This window comes from Equus caballus, chromosome 16 (genome assembly GCF_041296265.1).
Source record: "Equus caballus isolate H_3958 breed thoroughbred chromosome 16, TB-T2T, whole genome shotgun sequence".
NCBI lineage: Eukaryota > Metazoa > Chordata > Mammalia > Perissodactyla > Equidae > Equus > Equus caballus.
The window spans coordinates 79571354-79590579 of record NC_091699.1 but is presented as its reverse complement, the minus strand read 5'-3'; the positions used below and the strand labels follow the sequence as shown (position 1 = coordinate 79590579).

At 42.4% G+C, this 19226-nt stretch overlaps 1 protein-coding gene across 1 annotated transcript in view; it reads right to left on the bottom strand.

Moving 5' to 3' along the window:
* The window catches only part of ACP3 (acid phosphatase 3), a 46627-nt gene that overhangs the window by 13317 nt on the left and 14084 nt on the right, over window positions 1-19226 (bottom strand). The window contains exons 3-10 of the mRNA XM_001495610.7: window positions 19117-19203; window positions 18261-18413; window positions 13910-14008; window positions 12214-12306; window positions 10463-10595; window positions 5842-5924; window positions 3920-4023; window positions 214-383 (exon numbers count right to left, since the gene is read on the bottom strand). Of these exons, the coding sequence (XP_001495660.4) occupies window positions 214-383; window positions 3920-4023; window positions 5842-5924; window positions 10463-10595; window positions 12214-12306; window positions 13910-14008; window positions 18261-18413; window positions 19117-19203 (922 nt within the window). The remainder of the gene's footprint in view (window positions 1-213; window positions 384-3919; window positions 4024-5841; window positions 5925-10462; window positions 10596-12213; window positions 12307-13909; window positions 14009-18260; window positions 18414-19116; window positions 19204-19226) is intronic.

Below are 19226 nucleotides of genomic sequence, written 5' to 3'. Positions count from 1 at the left end.
TTTAGGCAAGTGGGGGCAGAGGTAGGTAGAGAGGTAAGAGTTGCCTGAAGTTGGGGGTCCTTGTAACATACAATTATCACCCCAAACCCATTTCCCTCAAAGCTGGGGGTGATGGCCAAATTAAATTCTCAAAGCACCACTGGCCTGGAGAAAGGGCATTCTGTCCTTTCTGCAGAGCTCTGTATATACCCTAAGCCGTAATGTCCTCAGTACCTTGGTGGTTGCTTGTGGTCATACACTCCGTGGACCAGTCCTGGGGGATCACAGGGGCAACCAGCTCAGCAAACTTGGTCAGAGGACAGCTCGGGGTGCAGCCGGGCAATGTGAGGGCATGTGGCTCGTGCTGCGTCTCGTTCCGATAGTACATCTCTACGAAGTACTCCCTGGTGGAGGAAGGGGAGGAAGGGAGAGGAGATAGCTCTGTAAGTTCTGCGTTGCTGAACTGCCTTTGAATTTCTTTCCACCTGAACTGTAACATGTCAGTTGAGGGACTAATGGAAGAATTTATGGGAAAGAGTAGATTTTAGCCAATTTAGGTACAGGAATAGGGAGATTGGGGCAGACGGGCAAGATCCAGAGAGTGGAAATGGGAGGGCTGATTTGTTGGATGATCAGGGACATAGGAGGGGGGAACTAGGATGCTTAATCAGAGGAAGAGCTGAGAGGCAACTGCTGGGGGATTTGGGAGGGATTTGATGAGTCTTTGAGTAAGAAGTGAGGGGAAGGTGGAATTTTGGGATTTCTTTCTCCTATTTTCTCCCTTTCACACATCTCATTTGCTCCTTCCTTTTCTCTCTTTCCTTCTCTCAGTAATTTTCAATCTTTCCCCTGAATGAACCTATCTCCTCTCTCCTTAACCAGGCCATAAACATGGAATTGAGTAATATATAACATACGTGCTTGAATATACAGCAGGACTTACCAAAATTATACCTCGGGGGGTGGGGGTGGTGGTGTATATCCAAGTCCTTACCTTCTCTCATATTAAGGAAGGATCTCTCAATATCTTATTTCAAAAAGCAATGTATTGTTTCAGGAGGTACCAGTGGCCTAAACTAATCTGGTAAAGCTAGTATGAGGTGCTCATGGAAGTCATTTGCCAAAGAGGTAGGAGAGAAATTCAAGTAGGATTTAGCAATCCTTCTTGGGGTAGTAACCACACAATTGCAACTTTTGAATATTGTTATAAACAAGCCTCTTAAAACATCACCTTAGAAAGCCATCTAAACAGTAGTAACCACAAATATTTACTTATAAGATATGTTTAAAAAAACTCCCAAATATGATATGAATGAGTACTTAGATCCTAGAATAACTTTTCCAGTGACCGTACAGTATCTTTTATCTCAAGATGATATGACAAAGATGACTAATAGGCCATCAAAATTCATGATTCTCTTTCCATGGAATAGAGATATGGCTGACAAGTGACGAGATTTTCCAGACTCCCTTGCACCTAGGAGGGACCAAGTGACTGATCTTAGCCAGTACAATGTGAGTAGAAGTGGTAGGTGCCCCTTCCGGGCTGAGATGGTTGATAAGCAGGTTGCCTTCTCCAACTTCTCATTCCTTTCTACAAGAGTAAGTATGGCACTCTTGAAAACTGTAGGTCCAAAAGATGGAACCCTAGGTCCCTGAATCACCGCGTGCGAATCACACCATGGGTGAGTCACCTCGTGTTGGCCAGGAACACCTGTGGGGGACTGTTAGGTGAGTGAGAAATAAATCTTCATTGGGCTAAGCCTCTGAGAACTTGAGGTTCATTTGTATGGCAGCCTTATTAGTTAATACATTTGGAAGACAGTTTTAGGGGACTCAAAATGGCTCCAGTGGTCAAGACACAACTTTAAGATGCATACAAAGAGTTCAGATAAAAGTGTTTCATAAAGTACAGAAGTGGAAAGAAGCAATGTTTTTAACTTAGTGAATTATTTTATATAGTATATGATTTTAAAATTATGTACCTAACTAAAAATTAGATATTTTAAGAATATATTCAGCCATCTTATCTACAACCTTAAAAGTTTATATATTTAAGATGGCTAAAAATCTAAAAATCCTCTCTGTCTCTCTTGTTATTTTCTCACAGGGAAAAGGTGGGATTGCCTTACGCTCAGGCTCACTTTTGGATGTAGGCATATACAGTATCTGTTAACTCGGAGTCTCTTTGTTCCTAATTTAAAAGCAAATTTCACTCTTGACATTTCTCTGAAGTGTTAAAAAAAAAAAACCCAATATGACGACAAACTTGACTTCTACCTGTGAGTGGCCCTTGGTTAAGTTTTTTTCTGTATGTCAATGTATCTCATTGAAAGATACCCCCACTTGATTCAGAAAGTGATTCAGTTGGACAAAACGCTGCAGCGCCCTAAATAAAAGCAGGTTCAGGACCACCGGGGTGCAGAAACCAAGAGGTGGGAGGTTCGAGTAAAGTGGGCAGCTTCTTTTGTGTTATCCCCAAAGAGATAGTGCCTACTCCTAGAGCTGATCCTGGAATTTTCGCTGGATTTATTAACTCTGCCTAGAGCTGACCTTCGAAGGGGCAAACTTATGCAGGCTTTGTTAAGAGAGCACTTTATGTCTACAGTCGTCTCATTCCCATTTTCTGCTCTGTTTGGCTATTCCCCATGTTGTGGGTATTGTCTCTCCACCCTGACTCTAGATATTTGAGAGCAAAGATAGCTAAGATCACATTTTAGTTCTATCTCATTGTACTTGGCACCGGGTTAGAGGGTCAATAAAGGATGACCCTCCCCTTCCCTAACTGTGCAGGACTCGCTTCCTTTGTAAACAGTAAGGATGGTGGCTGAGGATGAGGCTTCTATGCTTCTCCTTTCCTACTCTACAAATCCGGGGGGCTGGAAACCGACAGCCAGGACTACGCAATTTGCAAAAAGAAATGCAGGGCCCCTTGTTTAAAAATTATTAAGAATTTTAAGATGGCATCAGCAGATCATTAAACCAAGCACGGGCTCTTCTGAGCACAGGACCCTATGCTACTGCACAGTCAAGCTGGTCCCGCCTGCAGCTCGTGAATGCCTTGTGGGGAGGGCAAAATTAACCTCCACAACTAACTCTGAAATAACACTCTGGGGTCACTGCTCTAACTCAGCCCCTTCCTTGCTCTTATTCCACCAATAATATCCCACAAGATCTGGTGACTTGCCCAAAACACCTCCTCTGTCTTCTTTCCAATGAGCATGCCAGTGTCACAGCTGATACAAATTCTTGGTGTGACCTTGGCTATTGTGACCAATTCTTCCTGGTTTGCCCAGGACTTTCCTGGTTTTAACAATGAAACTCATGCATTCTGGAAAGCCCTTCAGTCTGGGTAAACTCAGACATTCGGTCACTAACTTTGGTCTTTCTAGTGGGTTCAAGCCGAGCCTTGGTCAGCTGTGGAGGGCCACACCAGATTGCAAAGTGGTGAACACTGGTCAGAAATTGTGTTTAAAGCATCTTAACTGGCAGATATGAATCACCAGAAGCTGCATGGATACGTTTGAAGTCTTTAATAGAAAGAACATTATTATATAACTATCAACCAACTTTATTTTTCTCTTGGCATCTTCTATCAGCCTCAGTTTTCCAAGAGAACAGTGTAATGTCTACATATGTGTTAGAACGCCTTCATCTTTTTTTAAAAAACGTAATTTCTATGACTTAGGGTGGTTCTCTCAAATTTTGCATCTACTGTGTATGTACATTATTTCCCAATAAAAGCCTTCATGAAAACAAAGAAAAAAGGGGTCACGACTAGCAAAGATACTGTTAGTCAGCACCATTCTTGCCTCTGAATATAAAACCAACTCAAACCAATCAATAGACAAAACAACCCTTAAACCAACAATAACAATAATAATAACAAAACCCGGGGTCCAGGGATGTTAATTTTGAAAAGTACCTCTCAGATACTCACCCTGCTTCAGAGTACAACTCCATTAAGTGGCAGGCAGCATAGGGAGGAAGGATTCCGTTGTAGACATTTAGCGCCATCTGTAGGCCACTCACAGTAGTGTCATGCTACAGAGATTTGAAACAAATTGTTTCAGATCTTTACCTCTGGCTCAGATTTACGTTCAATAGGCATACATTAAGTACTTGTAGAGCGCCATAATGGTTTCTGATTCAATTAGATTTCCAATACACCTAGTGACTTAAGAAGTAGAGAGGGGAAGAACTAATTCTGGTTGAGCATCTGCTGTGTGCTAGGCAGGAAGATTTATATACATATCATTATTTCCTTTTTAAAGATGAACTGAGATCCAGAGAAATTGAGTAACTTGCTTAATGCCATTTAACCCCAAATGGAAGAAAGTAAATTTGAGCCAAGTCTTCCAATTTTGTCCCACGCTTTTCCCAGTAGAACATATCTCTATCTTAGCTTGTTTCATTGATTTTTATCAAAGTTTAAAATATTTTGGAACACATTAATGCTATATTATATCTTTTCCTATAGAGTAATCTGCAATTTTAAAGTTGGGAAAGAATATATGAGGTTATGAATGTTTAGAGAGGATACAATAGAAGGAAATAGGGTGTGTAACTTAAAACTAATTGTTAAAGGTTTATCACAGAGTGTCTGGAAGGCATAGAGGACCGGTTTTCAGTCCCAGTTTTGCCACTGATTAGCTATTTAATCTTAAGAAGTCCTCAACTTCCATATCTACAAAATGGGCATACCATTCGGTTGCCTAAACTATATGGCAGTTACACATCTTCAAAAGGGTTAGAAATGATTTACTAGAGAAAGAAATGGAGTTAGAGATATATGACTTGCCAGAAATCACACAACACATTAGAACGGGAAACCAGATATAGAAACTAGAAAAACTGGCAGAATTGACTAATTCCAGGTCTGCCTCTCTTCAGGAAGGACTGCATCCCGTTCCCTCCATGGGCTCTTTCTCTAGTCTATACCATTTAGAACTCCAGACAATTAAAAACTTCCCATATCTTTAGTCACCCCTTCCATCATCTTGTAGAATGACAACGTGGCTTTCTCCAGCCAAACCACATCTGAGAAACCTGCTGTCATGGAGACAGTCGGTGGGAGACTGAGTCAGCATATTGTGTCCTGTTTCCCTGCTCACCCCAGACTCCATGGACGCCATCTCAGTGTGTGATATGTCCCCAGAATTCGCCCACAACTATGCGTCTTTCCCTGCCTCCCGCTCCAAGATGGAAGTCTTCTCTAAGATTGCTCTCTCTCTTTTTTCTTTCTGCACCCAAATGTAGCTCTACCTTCAGGATGCAGCTCTCTTTCCCTTTCCCTCTTCTAGCCCGTTTGCCATCTGGAGTTTTCTACTTGGATGCCTCCTGCCATTTCCAACCAAATTGTCTAATGGGTACATTCACCCGGCCCAAGACCACCTCTGTTAGTGGTTCCACCCTCCTTCCAGTCATCAAGGCTTGAAACATCGCCTTCACCTGCGGCTTCACCTTCCATGTCATTGCCCTCCACCCACATTCCAAGTCATCACTCAGTCCTGTACACTCAGCCTTCCTCATCACCCTGCTGCCACTCTGCCTCTCCTCTTGCTGCCCTGGCTTTAGTTTGGAACAGAAGGGATGTTTTCCTTCTCTGAGGCATGAAACAACTGGCATGTAAGGCATTTCTACACTGCTTTGTATGGTGTTTATGTGTTTACTTGTCTTCTTGTCAGTATTAAATTGTAAATTCTTCAAGGGCCAGAATTATGTATTTGATTTTAAAAGCTTTGAACAGGTGTCTACCATTTACTAGGCTATAGGGAAATAATGATGAAGACTATGAGGCCCCCTCCTCCAAGAGATCACACACTTGAACAAATGGATTTGAGCGGAGACAAAAATACTTACTGCAGAATACATGACAAGTTTCCTGTGGTTGGATGGCTGAGTTGCACTCTTCATGTGATTGAGGATTTCACCGACCAGGACACCTTAAATAAGATAGACCAACATTGGAGCTGAACCAAACATGGGCTTATATTTCAGTTCATAAGCTTTTTGTTAATTCATACTTAGTGATTCTCTCTGCTGTGATTCTCAAGACTTAAGAAGAGAGGGAAAGAACTAACTTGGTTGAGCATCTGCTATGCATTTGTGGTGTGATTTACAGACATTATTTTACTGAATGCTGACTTCTATCCCCCACTTACAGGTGAGGAAGCTGAGTCCCAGAGACATTAAGTGACTCACATAGCTGGGGAAGGAGAGCTGGACTGGCACATTTGGACTCTGCTAGACCAGGTTTTGCTAAAGCTTGAGTTAGGAGGCTGAGAACTTAGAAAGAATTTCAGATGGCTTTTTTTGGACAGTTGCTAGCCACCGCTCTTCTCCAGTGCTGGCCAGAAATGACAGCTGGCATGTACTTCTCTGTCTTCACGCCTCTTGCTTCCACTCTGGCAATCAGACCTGTGAGAGGCCATGGGAGACAGCAGCTCTCTGGATGTATGCACGGGTAATGGGCTATTTTCTGTGGCCCATTTCTCCAGGCTATGTTGGGTATCACTAATAAGGGGGCAGCCAGCATCTTTAGCTTTTATCTGAGGGCTCCATCTGTCTTCAGTAGAGGAGAGCTTTTGCCTTTCACGTTTGTTGCTCCTGAGGTGGTGAAAGGCAGATGGACAACGCAGAGTCTCCATCCTGTTTGCCGACTTTGAAGGCTGAGGGGTACCTGTGGTGCTAGGTGCTGTTTTGAGGACACTTTGCCTCAAGAACTTCCACAACCAGCACCTGAAGACTCCTTGTGTCTCTGTTTGGTGGTCTCTCTACTATACATGTGCTCTCCTAGCTTAAGGATGACCTTTTTTTTTTTGTAATGAGCAGGGCACTGATGTTAACAGACTGACTACAATCCCACTCTCTGGGGTCCACTCAGCAAACACACACTGAACAGCTACAATGGACAGATATTACGCTAGGTAAATCAGACACAATTCCTGTCCTCAAAAGATCATAAAACAGTAAGAAGAGACTGTTTATGCCAGTAAGCACAGTAAGGGGTTAATTATGGAGGCAGGCGATCTGCTCTTTCTGTAGGTCCTGGGACCTCCTTGCCTGTGAATGGAGCAGCCGCATGCTACATCTCCACAGGTCTGCGTCTTTCTGTACAGAGGAGGTTGCCCTCTGGGAGCTCTTGAAGGACTTCCGCTTGATCTTCACGCCGCGTTGGTACTAAACTCTGTGGCAAGTTTCTGGGAGTCATGACAGCCAGATTCTTCAATCAGCAACTTGTCCTTCGTCAACAGGTAACTTTGCAGCAGACTCGGTGTTGCTAATGGAACGTGATAGCAGTGCTTGGCTCTGGGGTAATTGACCACCCTCTCCCAGGAGAAACTAGGGGTAATTACTATGATTATCCTCAGGCTGGCATGCCAATAATTATGTTTTATAGGTGGGGAAACTGAGGCTCAGAGAGGTTCAGGGACTGTCCAAGATGACACGACTTGTAAGCAGAGGGGCTGAGCTTCTTTGAACCCAGCATGTCTGACTTCAAAACCCTTGCTCTTAATCATTAGACCACACTGTAGCGTCAGCTAGCTTCTGAGTTCCCTGTTGCATCATTTATTAAATCTGCATAAACTAGACGAAATACCATTGCTTGGAAGACATAAACTTCACTTCCCTCACTCCTGGGCTACAGCAGGGGTTGGCACACCTTTTCTGTAAAGGGCCAGATAGTCAATGTTTTAGGTTTTGTGGGCCATATGGTCTGTCACAATTGTTCATTTTCAGGTGGAAGCACAAAAACAGCCAGAGACACCACCTAAATGAATGAGGGTGGCTGAGTTTCAATAACATTTTACTTATAGCAAAATAAGCAGCATGCTAGGTTTGGACTGCAGGGTGAAGTTTGCAGACCCCTGGTCTAGAGCAAGAAGACGTTTCCATTAATACAGATGCGACCAACCATATATTCCTAAATGAGCCGTAGGGATTTTCTGGCACGTGCTTGTACGTGTGTGTGTGTGCAGCAGCAGGGTGGGGAAGGATATTACTGAACAGTGTCACCCCTGAAACCAGCGGATGGAACAAAAGTTTCGGCAAAGGTCAGAAGATGCTAGTCAAAGTCCTGATGTTCCTTGTGACTCTGTGTCATCTAGACAACACATGTTTTCTCTGCAGGATTGTGCTCAGCCGCTTCATCATTGAACAAGCACGTAGTTGAAATCTCTCTTGCCCAGCCAGATCTGAACAACAGGTGGAGTGTGTGTTTTGGCAGGAATTACTCCGGAAACAATTTCCTGGCTTATCAATGGCACTGGACTTCCTCCAGAAAACAGGACAGGTGTGTTCACACGAGTGCCAGCCTTCAGAGTCCAAGACCGAAAGAACACGTAGGAAAGGACTCTCACAGACAGAATCTAGTTTAATGCACTCATCAGACGGGGCAACTGAGACCCAGGGAGGGGAAGTGACTTCCCCGAAATGCAATCTCTAATAGCCAACGGAAAGAAAGAGGAAAAAGAGTGAGCTGTTAGGATAAACCCAATCTTTTATTCTGATACAAACCACTGCCTCTCTTATTAGATTATTGTCAACTACAGCCTGGTTTTCCCTGCCATTTTCTTCACCATCTTGCATCTAGAGAAGTGCTTCGGAAACTTTAATGTCCATGTGAGGTACCTTGGGATTTTATTAAAATGCAGCTTCTGACTCAGCTGATCTTAGGTGGGGCCTGAGATTCTGCATTTCTAGCCAGATGCTGGGTGATGCTGATGTTGCCGGTCCCCAGGCTGCATTTTAAGTAGTGAGGGGCTGAATTCCTGAGCCTGTCATGACTAGGTTGGGGGAAATAAATCAAGAGTCCTGCATCCACCATGCGATGGGGCTTGGAATTGAGTCATCCTGTTGGCACCTGGTGGTCCAGGAAGGAGGCCTGGGGCTTGTGTAGCCAACGGGGCCCAACTTCCACCCTCTGCATCCTTTGTTGTTTAGTACTTGAGCTTGAACTGCTTCCTGGGTTCCGTCCCTACACGCAGTCTGTATCCTGTCTGATCATTTCCCCAGCATACCAGGTTCCATCTAAGACTCATCTCGGGTTGCTCTCCCTTCCCCAAGGGCTGGATCTTGTTGCTCATGCCCTTAATATGGAGTCAGGACTTGCACATTTCTCTCTGGTCTGCCTCTGTGCCGTGCAATCAAGACTTCTCTAACAGCCAGTCTGCAGCATCCTCACATCTTTAATGACCACTGTCCTAAATTATTTGCCCCAAGATATTTTGTTCGCCTCATATGAAGTTGCTCCTGACCATCCTGACTTCATGCTTCATTAGCTGTTCTCCTGGTTACAGCTTCCCTCACCCTTTGTATCTGTTTGTGTAGCTGTAATGACTCCTCTCCTGGTCGGTGATTTGAATTCTTTCTCTAGCCACGCAGCCCTGAGTGAACGTCCTCCTAGTCTGTTCCAACCCCAGGGTGCTTTGCCTCTGTGTGTTCTCCTGGGGTTCTGCTGAACTTGTTCTGACCTCATGGTGAATAGGATCTGGTGATGGTTGGAGTCCTGATGTGATTGTACTGTTCCCCTCACACTGTCTGGTGTATATAACTTGGAACATCTCCTGTGGCTTAGAATTGCTTCACTGTTGTGTCAACCTGACGTGGTGGACCTCCTCTTGCTCTCCAGCCTTAGTTTTAATGCTTATGTTAACCACACCTGAACCTGACACACTCTTTGATGTCCTGGCCTGCCCATGCAGCTGCCCTCAGAAGCCTCAGCATCTATCCCCATCCTGCTTGGTCCTGGCTTCTTTCTTCTACCACCTGTCCTGATTACAAGAGCTTGGCCTCCTCTCTCCTGGGTCTAGCTTCATTAGGATAAGGTGTCCTATGCTATGAAGGGCCAAATCCAGCTAAGAGGCATCATTGAGAAATAAACACCTTTTAATACCAACGGAAAGATTCAAGCTGTGCCATAAACTTGTCAGTTGCCATGTGTATTAATTTACAGGGCATAATTAGCCTGCAAAATATGTTTTATCAACTTTAGCAATGGTGACCACCAAGGGCTTCAGGAAAACAGACCACTTTATTCATACGTCCCGCTTGAAAAATTCACCTATAGGCCGCCAGACACAACTGACTTTTATGGGGCTCGTATATGAAATCCTTGATTCTTTATTCTGGAAAGAATGAAAGGTATCATTTAGCTTTAGCCCAAAGGTTTCATTTTCCAGATGGGAAAACTAAGACCCAGAGTAGGTAATGTTGATGACTATAACAACACATAATGTTTATTGACAGTTTATTATGTACCAGGTACTGTTTGTCCTAAGTCTTTTGAAGACATACATTCATTTTACTCCTCACTACTACAACGCGGGTATCATTATTATCCCCATTTTTCAGAATGGAAACTGGTGCAGGAGTGATTAAGTGACTTGTCCCAGGTCACACAGCCAATTGGTGGTGAGACTCAGATTCAGATCACTCAACCACAAATCCAATACCCTCCCCTCATTTCTTTTATACTTACCCCCCTGCAGTCTAGATTTCTCTTCCTGCTTGTGAATTCCATAGAGGGACAGGAGGGACAATTCTGACAATTCTCTCAACTTAGTCATGACGTCCTCTGTGGCCCAGGAGGGTAGAGTGAAGTTGTGAACACTCTGTAGCAAAGAAAGAGGAAGAAAATGTGTAGTTTCATTTCTGACTGTCTGTGTTGACATTTTATCCTCTTTTTCCCACAAGAACTACATGGTCCAGCCTTTCTTGTCCTGCCATTTCTTTTCAGGAAAACTTTACTTTGTGATAAGTAAATTGATTTTTAGGAGGAAAATTCACAGAAACTAGTTTTCCCCTTCCTACCAAGCCTGTAGCTTCTAGCTTTAAGGGGTGATTCCTTGTCAACAGGGTGATTCCTATTTGCAGAGTAAGGGTGTGGGATGGCAAGAATGTACCTTATTCCTTCAGGAAAGGTTTGGAAATCTTTCTACTCACCTGTGGTGAACGTAAAAGCTGACAGGGTTAGCTGATGGTTCCTTACAAGCTGAGTGATGGGCCTGAGAGGACAGCTGGGAAAGGTCATATATTTCTGGAGCTTTCAATAATACACCCCCCTCCTATCTGCGTCTAGTTCACAGACTCTTGGGGAAAGTCTGCCTCTTGCACATAGTAGGCACTTGGTGAATATTTGTTAAATGGACAAATATGCTGCAGAGCGGGCCAAGTAGGGACCTTGTGCCAAGACTTATTACCTGCTGGGAAGAGTTGATGAACAGTCCCCCAGTTTCAAAGGCAGGACTGAGAGAGAGAGAAATCATAAAGGAGGAGACCAAAGTGAAGTGGCCTACAGAGGAAAGAAGTGAGAAAAAAAGAAAAAGAAAAAAGAAACCACACATGACCACATGATGAATAGCTCGGATTAAACTGTAGGAAGGAAGAAAAAAAGCAAGACTTGAACCAAAATGTGGGCTCTTGTCTTGATTGAAGGATCTTTCATAAGACTAACAAATCTTCCTTGAAACAGATATTGATGACAGAGTGAAAATATTGAGAAAGGAGTGTGTGCTTGGGGCAACGAATTCTATCACAAAGGGGGGCAAACTGTGTTATCTGTTATTGAGACAGAACTATGAGAGTAACTGCTGCCCCCTAGACCCTCATGCTGATCTAAAATTAGAAGTGGATATGAGTCATATGAGGGTCAGAATTTTGCCCCAGGATTCAGTGAACTGGTTGGGAAAACAGGACTATAGAGTACTCCTTTTGGCCCGCAGGTGGAGCATGGTGAGTAAAAAACACCATGCAGCCTTAAAATACTCAACGGGAATTTAGCCACAAAACTTACAATTTCATATGCATTGTACAGCAAGGAAGAGATTCTTTCTCAACAAACCAATGTCAATACCCTGGCTGAAAGTTGGCTCGCTTATTTCTATATCCAGAAATCACATAATTTTTTTTCTTTTTCTGTACCATAACATTGCTTTTTTTCATTAAAATCCATGACAGGAGTCCGGCATTCCTGAATGACTGAAAGATAAGTAAGTGCCAAGGCATAGAAGCAAAGCCATTTTGCTCGCAATTTTATAAAGGGTGAAAACATAGATAATGGAGAGAAGATAGAATTTTCACGTTAATATAAAGAAGTCTTGAATTTCAATGTCGAAGGAAGTGTAAGTAATACATCTAAAAAAAAGCAAAAGAAAACGTATTCATTCATTTCGAAATAGGCATGTCATAAAATCAGACTGCAAGTTATTCTTTGATATTTTTTTCTTTTACCTCACAAAATAAGGGGTCGTAGACTTTACTCCAAATTCCAAAAAGGTCCTGGCCATGGTATCCTGAAAGTTTTGGCAAGGTTTCTATAAAATCCTGAAACACAGAGGGAGAAAAAGAGTTTCGACCCCAGAGATTCTCGACTTCCGCCCTATTGACATTTTGGGCTGGATAATTCTTTGTTGCTGGGGGCTGCCCTGTGCTTTGTAGGAGGTTTAGCTGCATCCGTGGCTTCTACCCTCTTGATGCCAGCATCATCACTAATCCCTCAACTGTGACAACCCAAAACTTCTCCAACATTGTCAAATGTTCCCTGTGGGGCAGCTGTGCCCCCGTTGAGACCTGCTGTTCTTCACAGAAAAGTGCACCAGTAATATTGGCTATGATAATGCCAACCCAAAGAACTTTATAAACACTAATTGATCATTTCTCATTATTACATTAAAAATGCAGGCAAATGCTGGCTTATACGTCCCTGGTTTGTCCTGGAATCAGATTGAAGCACACTGCCCCAAATTCTCTTTGCAAGTAGGTGAAGTAAAACTCACATGTAAATAAGTAGCCAAGGTGAGAAGGGAAAACATATCTCAGGCCAGAGCACCCCAGGAAGATGCAACAGAAACAGCACCTGGGGTCTGGCTGTAAGCGTGAAATGTGGACGGGATGCAAACATTTCTTTAGGTTCTGTACTTTTTTTGAATCATTGCGATAATGAGACCCACTGCTCAGCTATCTGCCTGATAAAATCGGCAGCAATTTCTAGGAAAGCTTTTGGAAGATATTGTTTGTCTGATGGATAAATTTTCTAGTTTGGGGCAACGAATTCTATCACAAAGGGGGCAAACTGTGTTATCTGTTATTGAGACAGAACTATGAGAGTAACTGCTGCCCCCTAGACCCTCATGCTGATCTAAAATTAGAAGTGGATATGAGTCAATTTTAACTCAAACAGATTTCCGTAAAACAAATAGAAACAATTATTAAAGAGCTTCCCCTCAAGAAACAAAACAAAACAAAAGCTCCAGGGCCAGATGATTTTATGGAGGAATTCTACCAAGCTTTTTGAGTACATTATTCTAATGTTCCTTTAGTTGTTCTGGAGCATAGAAAAAGAAAGCAAACTTTCAAAAAATTTTATGAACTATGTGCAATATTGATATTGACAAATACTGGCCAGAAAAGAAAACTATAGTCCAATGTCAGTCACTTTGAATATCAGTGCAAAATGTCTAGGTAAAATATTAGCAAATAATTCAATATCATATTAAAAGAAAGGGGCTTGATTCTAGAAATGTAAAAATGGTTCAATAGTAGTAAATCTACGAATTAAAAAAAAATCTATGAATAAAATAAAAGACTATCTTTTGTATATGAGGAAAATAGCCCCAGCCCCTCACCCTCAATAAACAGATTGTTTCAAGATCTGCGTTTATTCTGATCCAGCCATGCACTTTCACCTGGTTCCTCTCAGGGACGCAGGTATAGGATTTGAAAGGGACTGGCTTCTTTCCTGGCTTGTGGCCCTGGCACAGGGAAAGGGACCAGGTAGCGATGACGGACCCTCGTTAAACATCCTAACCCATTGCCACATCCAGCCACTGGCTGCCACATTCTGCCCACACTTTTAAGAAGCTAGAGCTTCATCGTTTGTCTTGGCCCTCATACTCCTATACATCACTAAATGACACTGTTTTTTAACCTTATAAGGATGCAGCCTCTTCTGGAATTCCTCCGAATTCAAAGTCTCACTCTCAAGTTCTTGAAAACGAGGGCAGTCCCTGAAAGGCAGGTACAGCAACTGAGGACAAAAGAAAAGTCATAAATCTCTTATTAGTCAGAAGAACTTTGCCAAAGAAGCTGAACACATATTTTGAGGCTCATTAGGTGCAAAGTGATTTGAATAAAAGATTCAAATGTGTTTTGAGCTAAATGGAAATTCTAAAATCGAGGGAATAGAGATAAGTGGTCTGCATGTCTTAAATATGTACCCAGAACTGAAAACCTATTTTTTTTTTCTTTCGTGAACTTGCCATTGGTAAATATTCACCTCCTGGTTTTTCCATGGGAAATGATACCTCTTTCCTTCTTTCTCCTGGACCTCTTTCATTTCTAGCACTAGATGCACATCTGTGCGCATGTACACACACACACACATGCACACACAGAGTATAGAGAAATTACTTAGAGGTTCTGGAAAGAATCTTAAGAGATTGATTAACCATTTATTGACTTAATTCTTGGAAATTTACGGACTATTAAAATAAGGGCACATACTAAACTTATAGAAACATGTATTCTAAAACCTATTATGAGGACAAACTGATCATCCTTAACTGAGTCTAAATTCGGTGATCTTTTGTAGTGTTAACTATAATGTGCACGTTGGCAACTCAAGTTTATTTTGTTGCTCTTACTCTACATCTGGCTAGTCCTGCCTTTCCAGCCCTTGGCGGATATTACTAGCTGGATGTTTCTCTTCTTCCTCAAATTTAACATATACAAAGCTTTCCTAACTTAACTTCATTTTTAACTGTTTCCTCTTTGTAATCTCTCTACTTTTGCCAATGGCAAAATTTATCATCCTGCTTCATAGACTAAACACTTTTGCTTGTCTACTTTCAAAATCTATCCAAAATAGACCCCTTTTGTTTATCTCCATTGTCCTCTCCCAGTCCAGCCGCCATATTCTGTGTTTCAACTACTGCAAGAGCTTCCTATTCATTGGGTGGGTGTCTACTCTTTCTTTGACAATTCCTTCTCCATGCAGCAGCTACACTAATCCTTTCTATTTTCTTTTTGTGAACACGAATTTTTTACAGCATCAATCAGATCATGCTATTCTCTGGTTTACAACCTTCACTGGCTTTCCATCTTACTTGGAATAAAATCCAAACTCACTTAGCCCCTGGTGAGCTGTCTGTCCTGCTGTCCCACCGCTGTCGCTCCCTCTCATTCCTCTCCAGCAGCTCTGTGGGCTTCTTGCTGTCCCTTGAACACACAAATCTGGGGTCTCTGCAGACTGTTTCCTGCCTGAGACATTCCCCTCAATGACTCCCACTCTGGCTCTTCTGGCCATCCTGCCCAGCCACTACCACATTCCTTGTTTTATTTCCTTCAATATTTATTGATTGCCATCTGAGATCATTTTATTGATTTACTTCTTTATCATCTATTTCCTATAAAATATAAACTTGAGGACAGCTAGGATCTTGTTTATCTCGTTCATTGCTGTGTTGCCAGGGCCTAGAACAGGATGTATTATTAGCAACTCAGAAAACATTTTTTTTATAAGTTACTTCCTGTCTGTCATTTCCGATTCTATGGGTCACCTGGTCTTACCTCGCTTCCCTTCCTCTATTGACTTTACCATCTAATTTCAGGCCTTCGTGTCCTCATTTCTAAATTGCTTCAACAGTTATTCTCAGAGGCTCCAGTATCTTTTCCTCCTAAGCCATTGTCAGACGAATGCCTCAAAACACCACTCCTCGCGCGTGTGTGGTACTGAAGAATGTATGCAGGGTTCTTTTATGTCCACTGCTTTACATCTAAACTTCCTTGCATGGCTTTCAAGTTTTTCCACAGGTGAAATGACATTGTTGAGGGAAAAAGCTCAGGACCATTCATTGAAAAGTCTAGGTTTTAACGAATGACTTAACCTTTCTAGACTTTAGTTTTCTCATCCCGCGTATTGAAAGTCAGGCTGCAAATAAATAGAATAATCACCTAAACATCCGTCCAGCATTTTGAAGTTTACAAAGTCTTTTCCATTTCTTAAATAACTTGGTTTTCACAAATTCCTATGAAGAAGTTAGGAGGGTACTCATTTTTTGAGTTCTCATGTTACAGAAAAGGAAACTGAGGTGCAAGGAGGTTGCTCAAGGTCAAGTATCTGAAGTGGAAGTCAGCTGTCAGACTTAGGTTTTCCCAGCTTCATATCCAGCCCTCCTTCTACATCACACTGCCTTTCAGTCTCAAGATTCCTTCTGGCTATTAAATTTGGATTCTCTAATCTGTGCCCAACATAGTTATTCAGTCTTACGTCCATTCTTTCTAAATGTGAACCCTGAACGAATAAGGGCAAGCCCTCTGCGTATTCACTCACTCCACATTTTCGGGTTGCCTTTCTCTCCTTTCCTACCCTTCCTCCGAGTTCTCACTCTCCCTATGAAGACTTGAATGACTGCCCTTCAGTAGCTCCACATTTGTCTCATTCTCTGAATTCCTCCAGCATGTACCGCTTGTGCTTGAAATCATCTCCCACCATCTTGCATTTTGTGCTACACATTTTACACACGTGAATCTTTTTTCATCCAATGGATTATAAATTAGGGAAGAAACCTGTCCTCATAATTCTCTACAGCGCTCAGCACAGCTCTGGGAATAACTTTGTGCTGATTGATTGATTTTGTCAGATTTCTTAGTTGATGTTAGAATTATGTGCATCTTAGTGAGTAGGTAGCTAGAAGCCATAGGTAGACAATCTTGCTGGCTTCACTCTCCCTCTCCCTTCCTCTGTTTCTCTCGTCCTCTTCTAACAGCGGCTGTATTCTCTCTACTATGTAATTTAATTACTATCTTTCAGAATTAAGGTTAAACAGCTTCCTTGGTCTACGTTGGCTAAATTTAGTGCTGCCGTCCAATCTTTATGCAGAAAAAGCTGTGGTAAAAGTGATTTTTTTCTTTTTGGAAGAAAATATTCGTAAACTCCTAAGAATACTGATGATGATAATAGTTCACTCTTGATTCTGTGAAGGAAAGAGGCACCAATAAATCATCCTTTCTTTTCAAGAAACACCAGAAAAATTAGTGGGAGTAGGTTTACCCAGAGTGAGGTTGACAGAGTTGGGCTGTTTCTACAAAGCATTTGGGAAAATTTCTTAAGTCGCCAGACACAGTAATGAAGCCAAATTTCTGGGTTTACTGGAAAGGCAAAGAGGATAGTAACCCACCCCAGAGGCCACCGGCCAACAGACTGAGTCCAGCAGTCATGCTAAGCCTGAAACAGGTGAGATGGTCATGCTTTTAAGCTGACTGTGGGGGAATTAGGAAAGATTTCTCATTCCAAACTATTTCTTTCATATAGTCTTAAATTCCACACCTCGGAGATTAGATTTATTTATTACTGTGTAAAAAATAGCAATTCCTCTGAAAAGTTACAAAGTTGATGGCCAGTCCCACCCAGTGTAAATAAATTTGAGAGTTTCTCTCAAACAGCCTCATTCAGGCAGCTTGGTTTATAGTACTGGTTCTTAGACTCGACTGTCCACTGGAATCATCTAGGAAGATTATTTTTAAAAAACTGATGCCTGGGTCCTGCCTTCAGAGATTCTGGTTTGTCATGTCATGTTTTGGGCATCAGGAGTTTTATAAAATACTCAGGTGAGTCTAACATGCAGCCAAGTTTGAGACCCACGACTTAGCAGGGTAGGAAATTGCTCTGCTATGAGCTAGGCCTGGTTCTGGTCCCATAGTGATGTGACCCAGCTGTGTGGCTCTGGGCTCATTTTGTTTATTTAACTTCTCTGAGCACTTATTTCCATGGCTACAAAAGGAGAACACTAATATCGTCCATTCAAGGTTTCTACGAAACGTAAATATGATGACACATATAAAGTATTGGGCCCCAATTAGCCACTCAAATCTTTTTCTTTCCTCTACCTCGGAATGGGGATTTTTCATTGGGAGATGTGTATTTTGTAGGTAGTGAGATCTTAGGATATTTTGGACGGACGAGGAGAACCCCGTGTAGGGTACCAAAAGCCTGGGAATTGAAGGCAGAACACTGGGAGCCTTGTGTGTGTGTAAAGATGGAGAGGGACAAATTGCCAAAAGTTGAAAGAGTGGCAAAACAAAGGGGCTAATAAAGATCCAAAGAGAAATTTCTGTTCCTACTGTCTCTTGCCTAGGGGCTTCTAAGACCTGCATTGTCCTCTGCACTTTTATTTAGGAAAGAGTTAAGACTGCACAGCCCATGGAGTGTCCAGTACTGAGCAGCCTGCCTTTCTTGTTCCAGGCCCAATGGCATCTCCTGGTTTTCCCAGAATACTGACCCGATCTTCAGAAAGCGGGACCGTGTGCACTGGGATGGGCTGCCAGGGTAGGCCGGGATTCCAGATGCTCACACCCTCTGGGGGAAACAGGGCTGCAAGGTTTGTCATAGCACTCATCAGAGTTCGGTCAACGTCTGTGCTTCGAATATAAACCTAGAGGGGAAAACCAAAGCAGAATCCAACTGAGAGGAACTGTGGGGTTTTTCCTGTGGAGCTAGTAGTATACTTGAGAAAGGGCAGGGGCACCCACAAAATATTAGCAGACATTTTGATCATAATTTCTATTATGGGATAGACAGTATTATTAGCACGCCATGATATGTAGAAACCTGCTTGCAATAGTTGAATTGACAAGAGACCAATTCAGTGGTGGCTACTTGCCAAACCAAAGTATTTGCCATAGGTGTCCACAAAATTTTGAATTTACTCATATTCATAAATTTTATAGGAACAAAATTTTTGTATAAAGAGGAGTACAATTGTAAACAAAATCTCTGACTTATATAAGTTCCTTGGGAAACAGGCAAAGCACTTTTAATACTTTTTTTTTTGAAGATTGACACCTGAGCTAACAGCTATTGCCAATCTTTTTTTTCTGCTCCCCAAGTTCCCCCAGTACATAGTTGTATATATTTTTTAAGTTGTGGCACATGGGATGCTGCCTCAGCGTGGCCTGATGAGTGGTGCCATGTTCGCGCCCAGGATCCGAACCAGTGAAACCCTGCGCCACCGAAGCGGAGTGCAGGAACTTAACCACTCGGCCACCGGGCTGGTCCCACAAAGGACTTTTAAAAGTGGAATATTATGTTAAATTCTTGCAAGGGACAAGGTTCCCGCTCTTAGCTCCCCAACTTGCCTGTTCACGTTTATAGGTCTCATTCAAGAATTTTCCATATCTTTTCCTTATATACTCTCCAAGTTCATAATGCTGCTCCATGCCCAGCTATGGGAACAAACAAAAGCAAA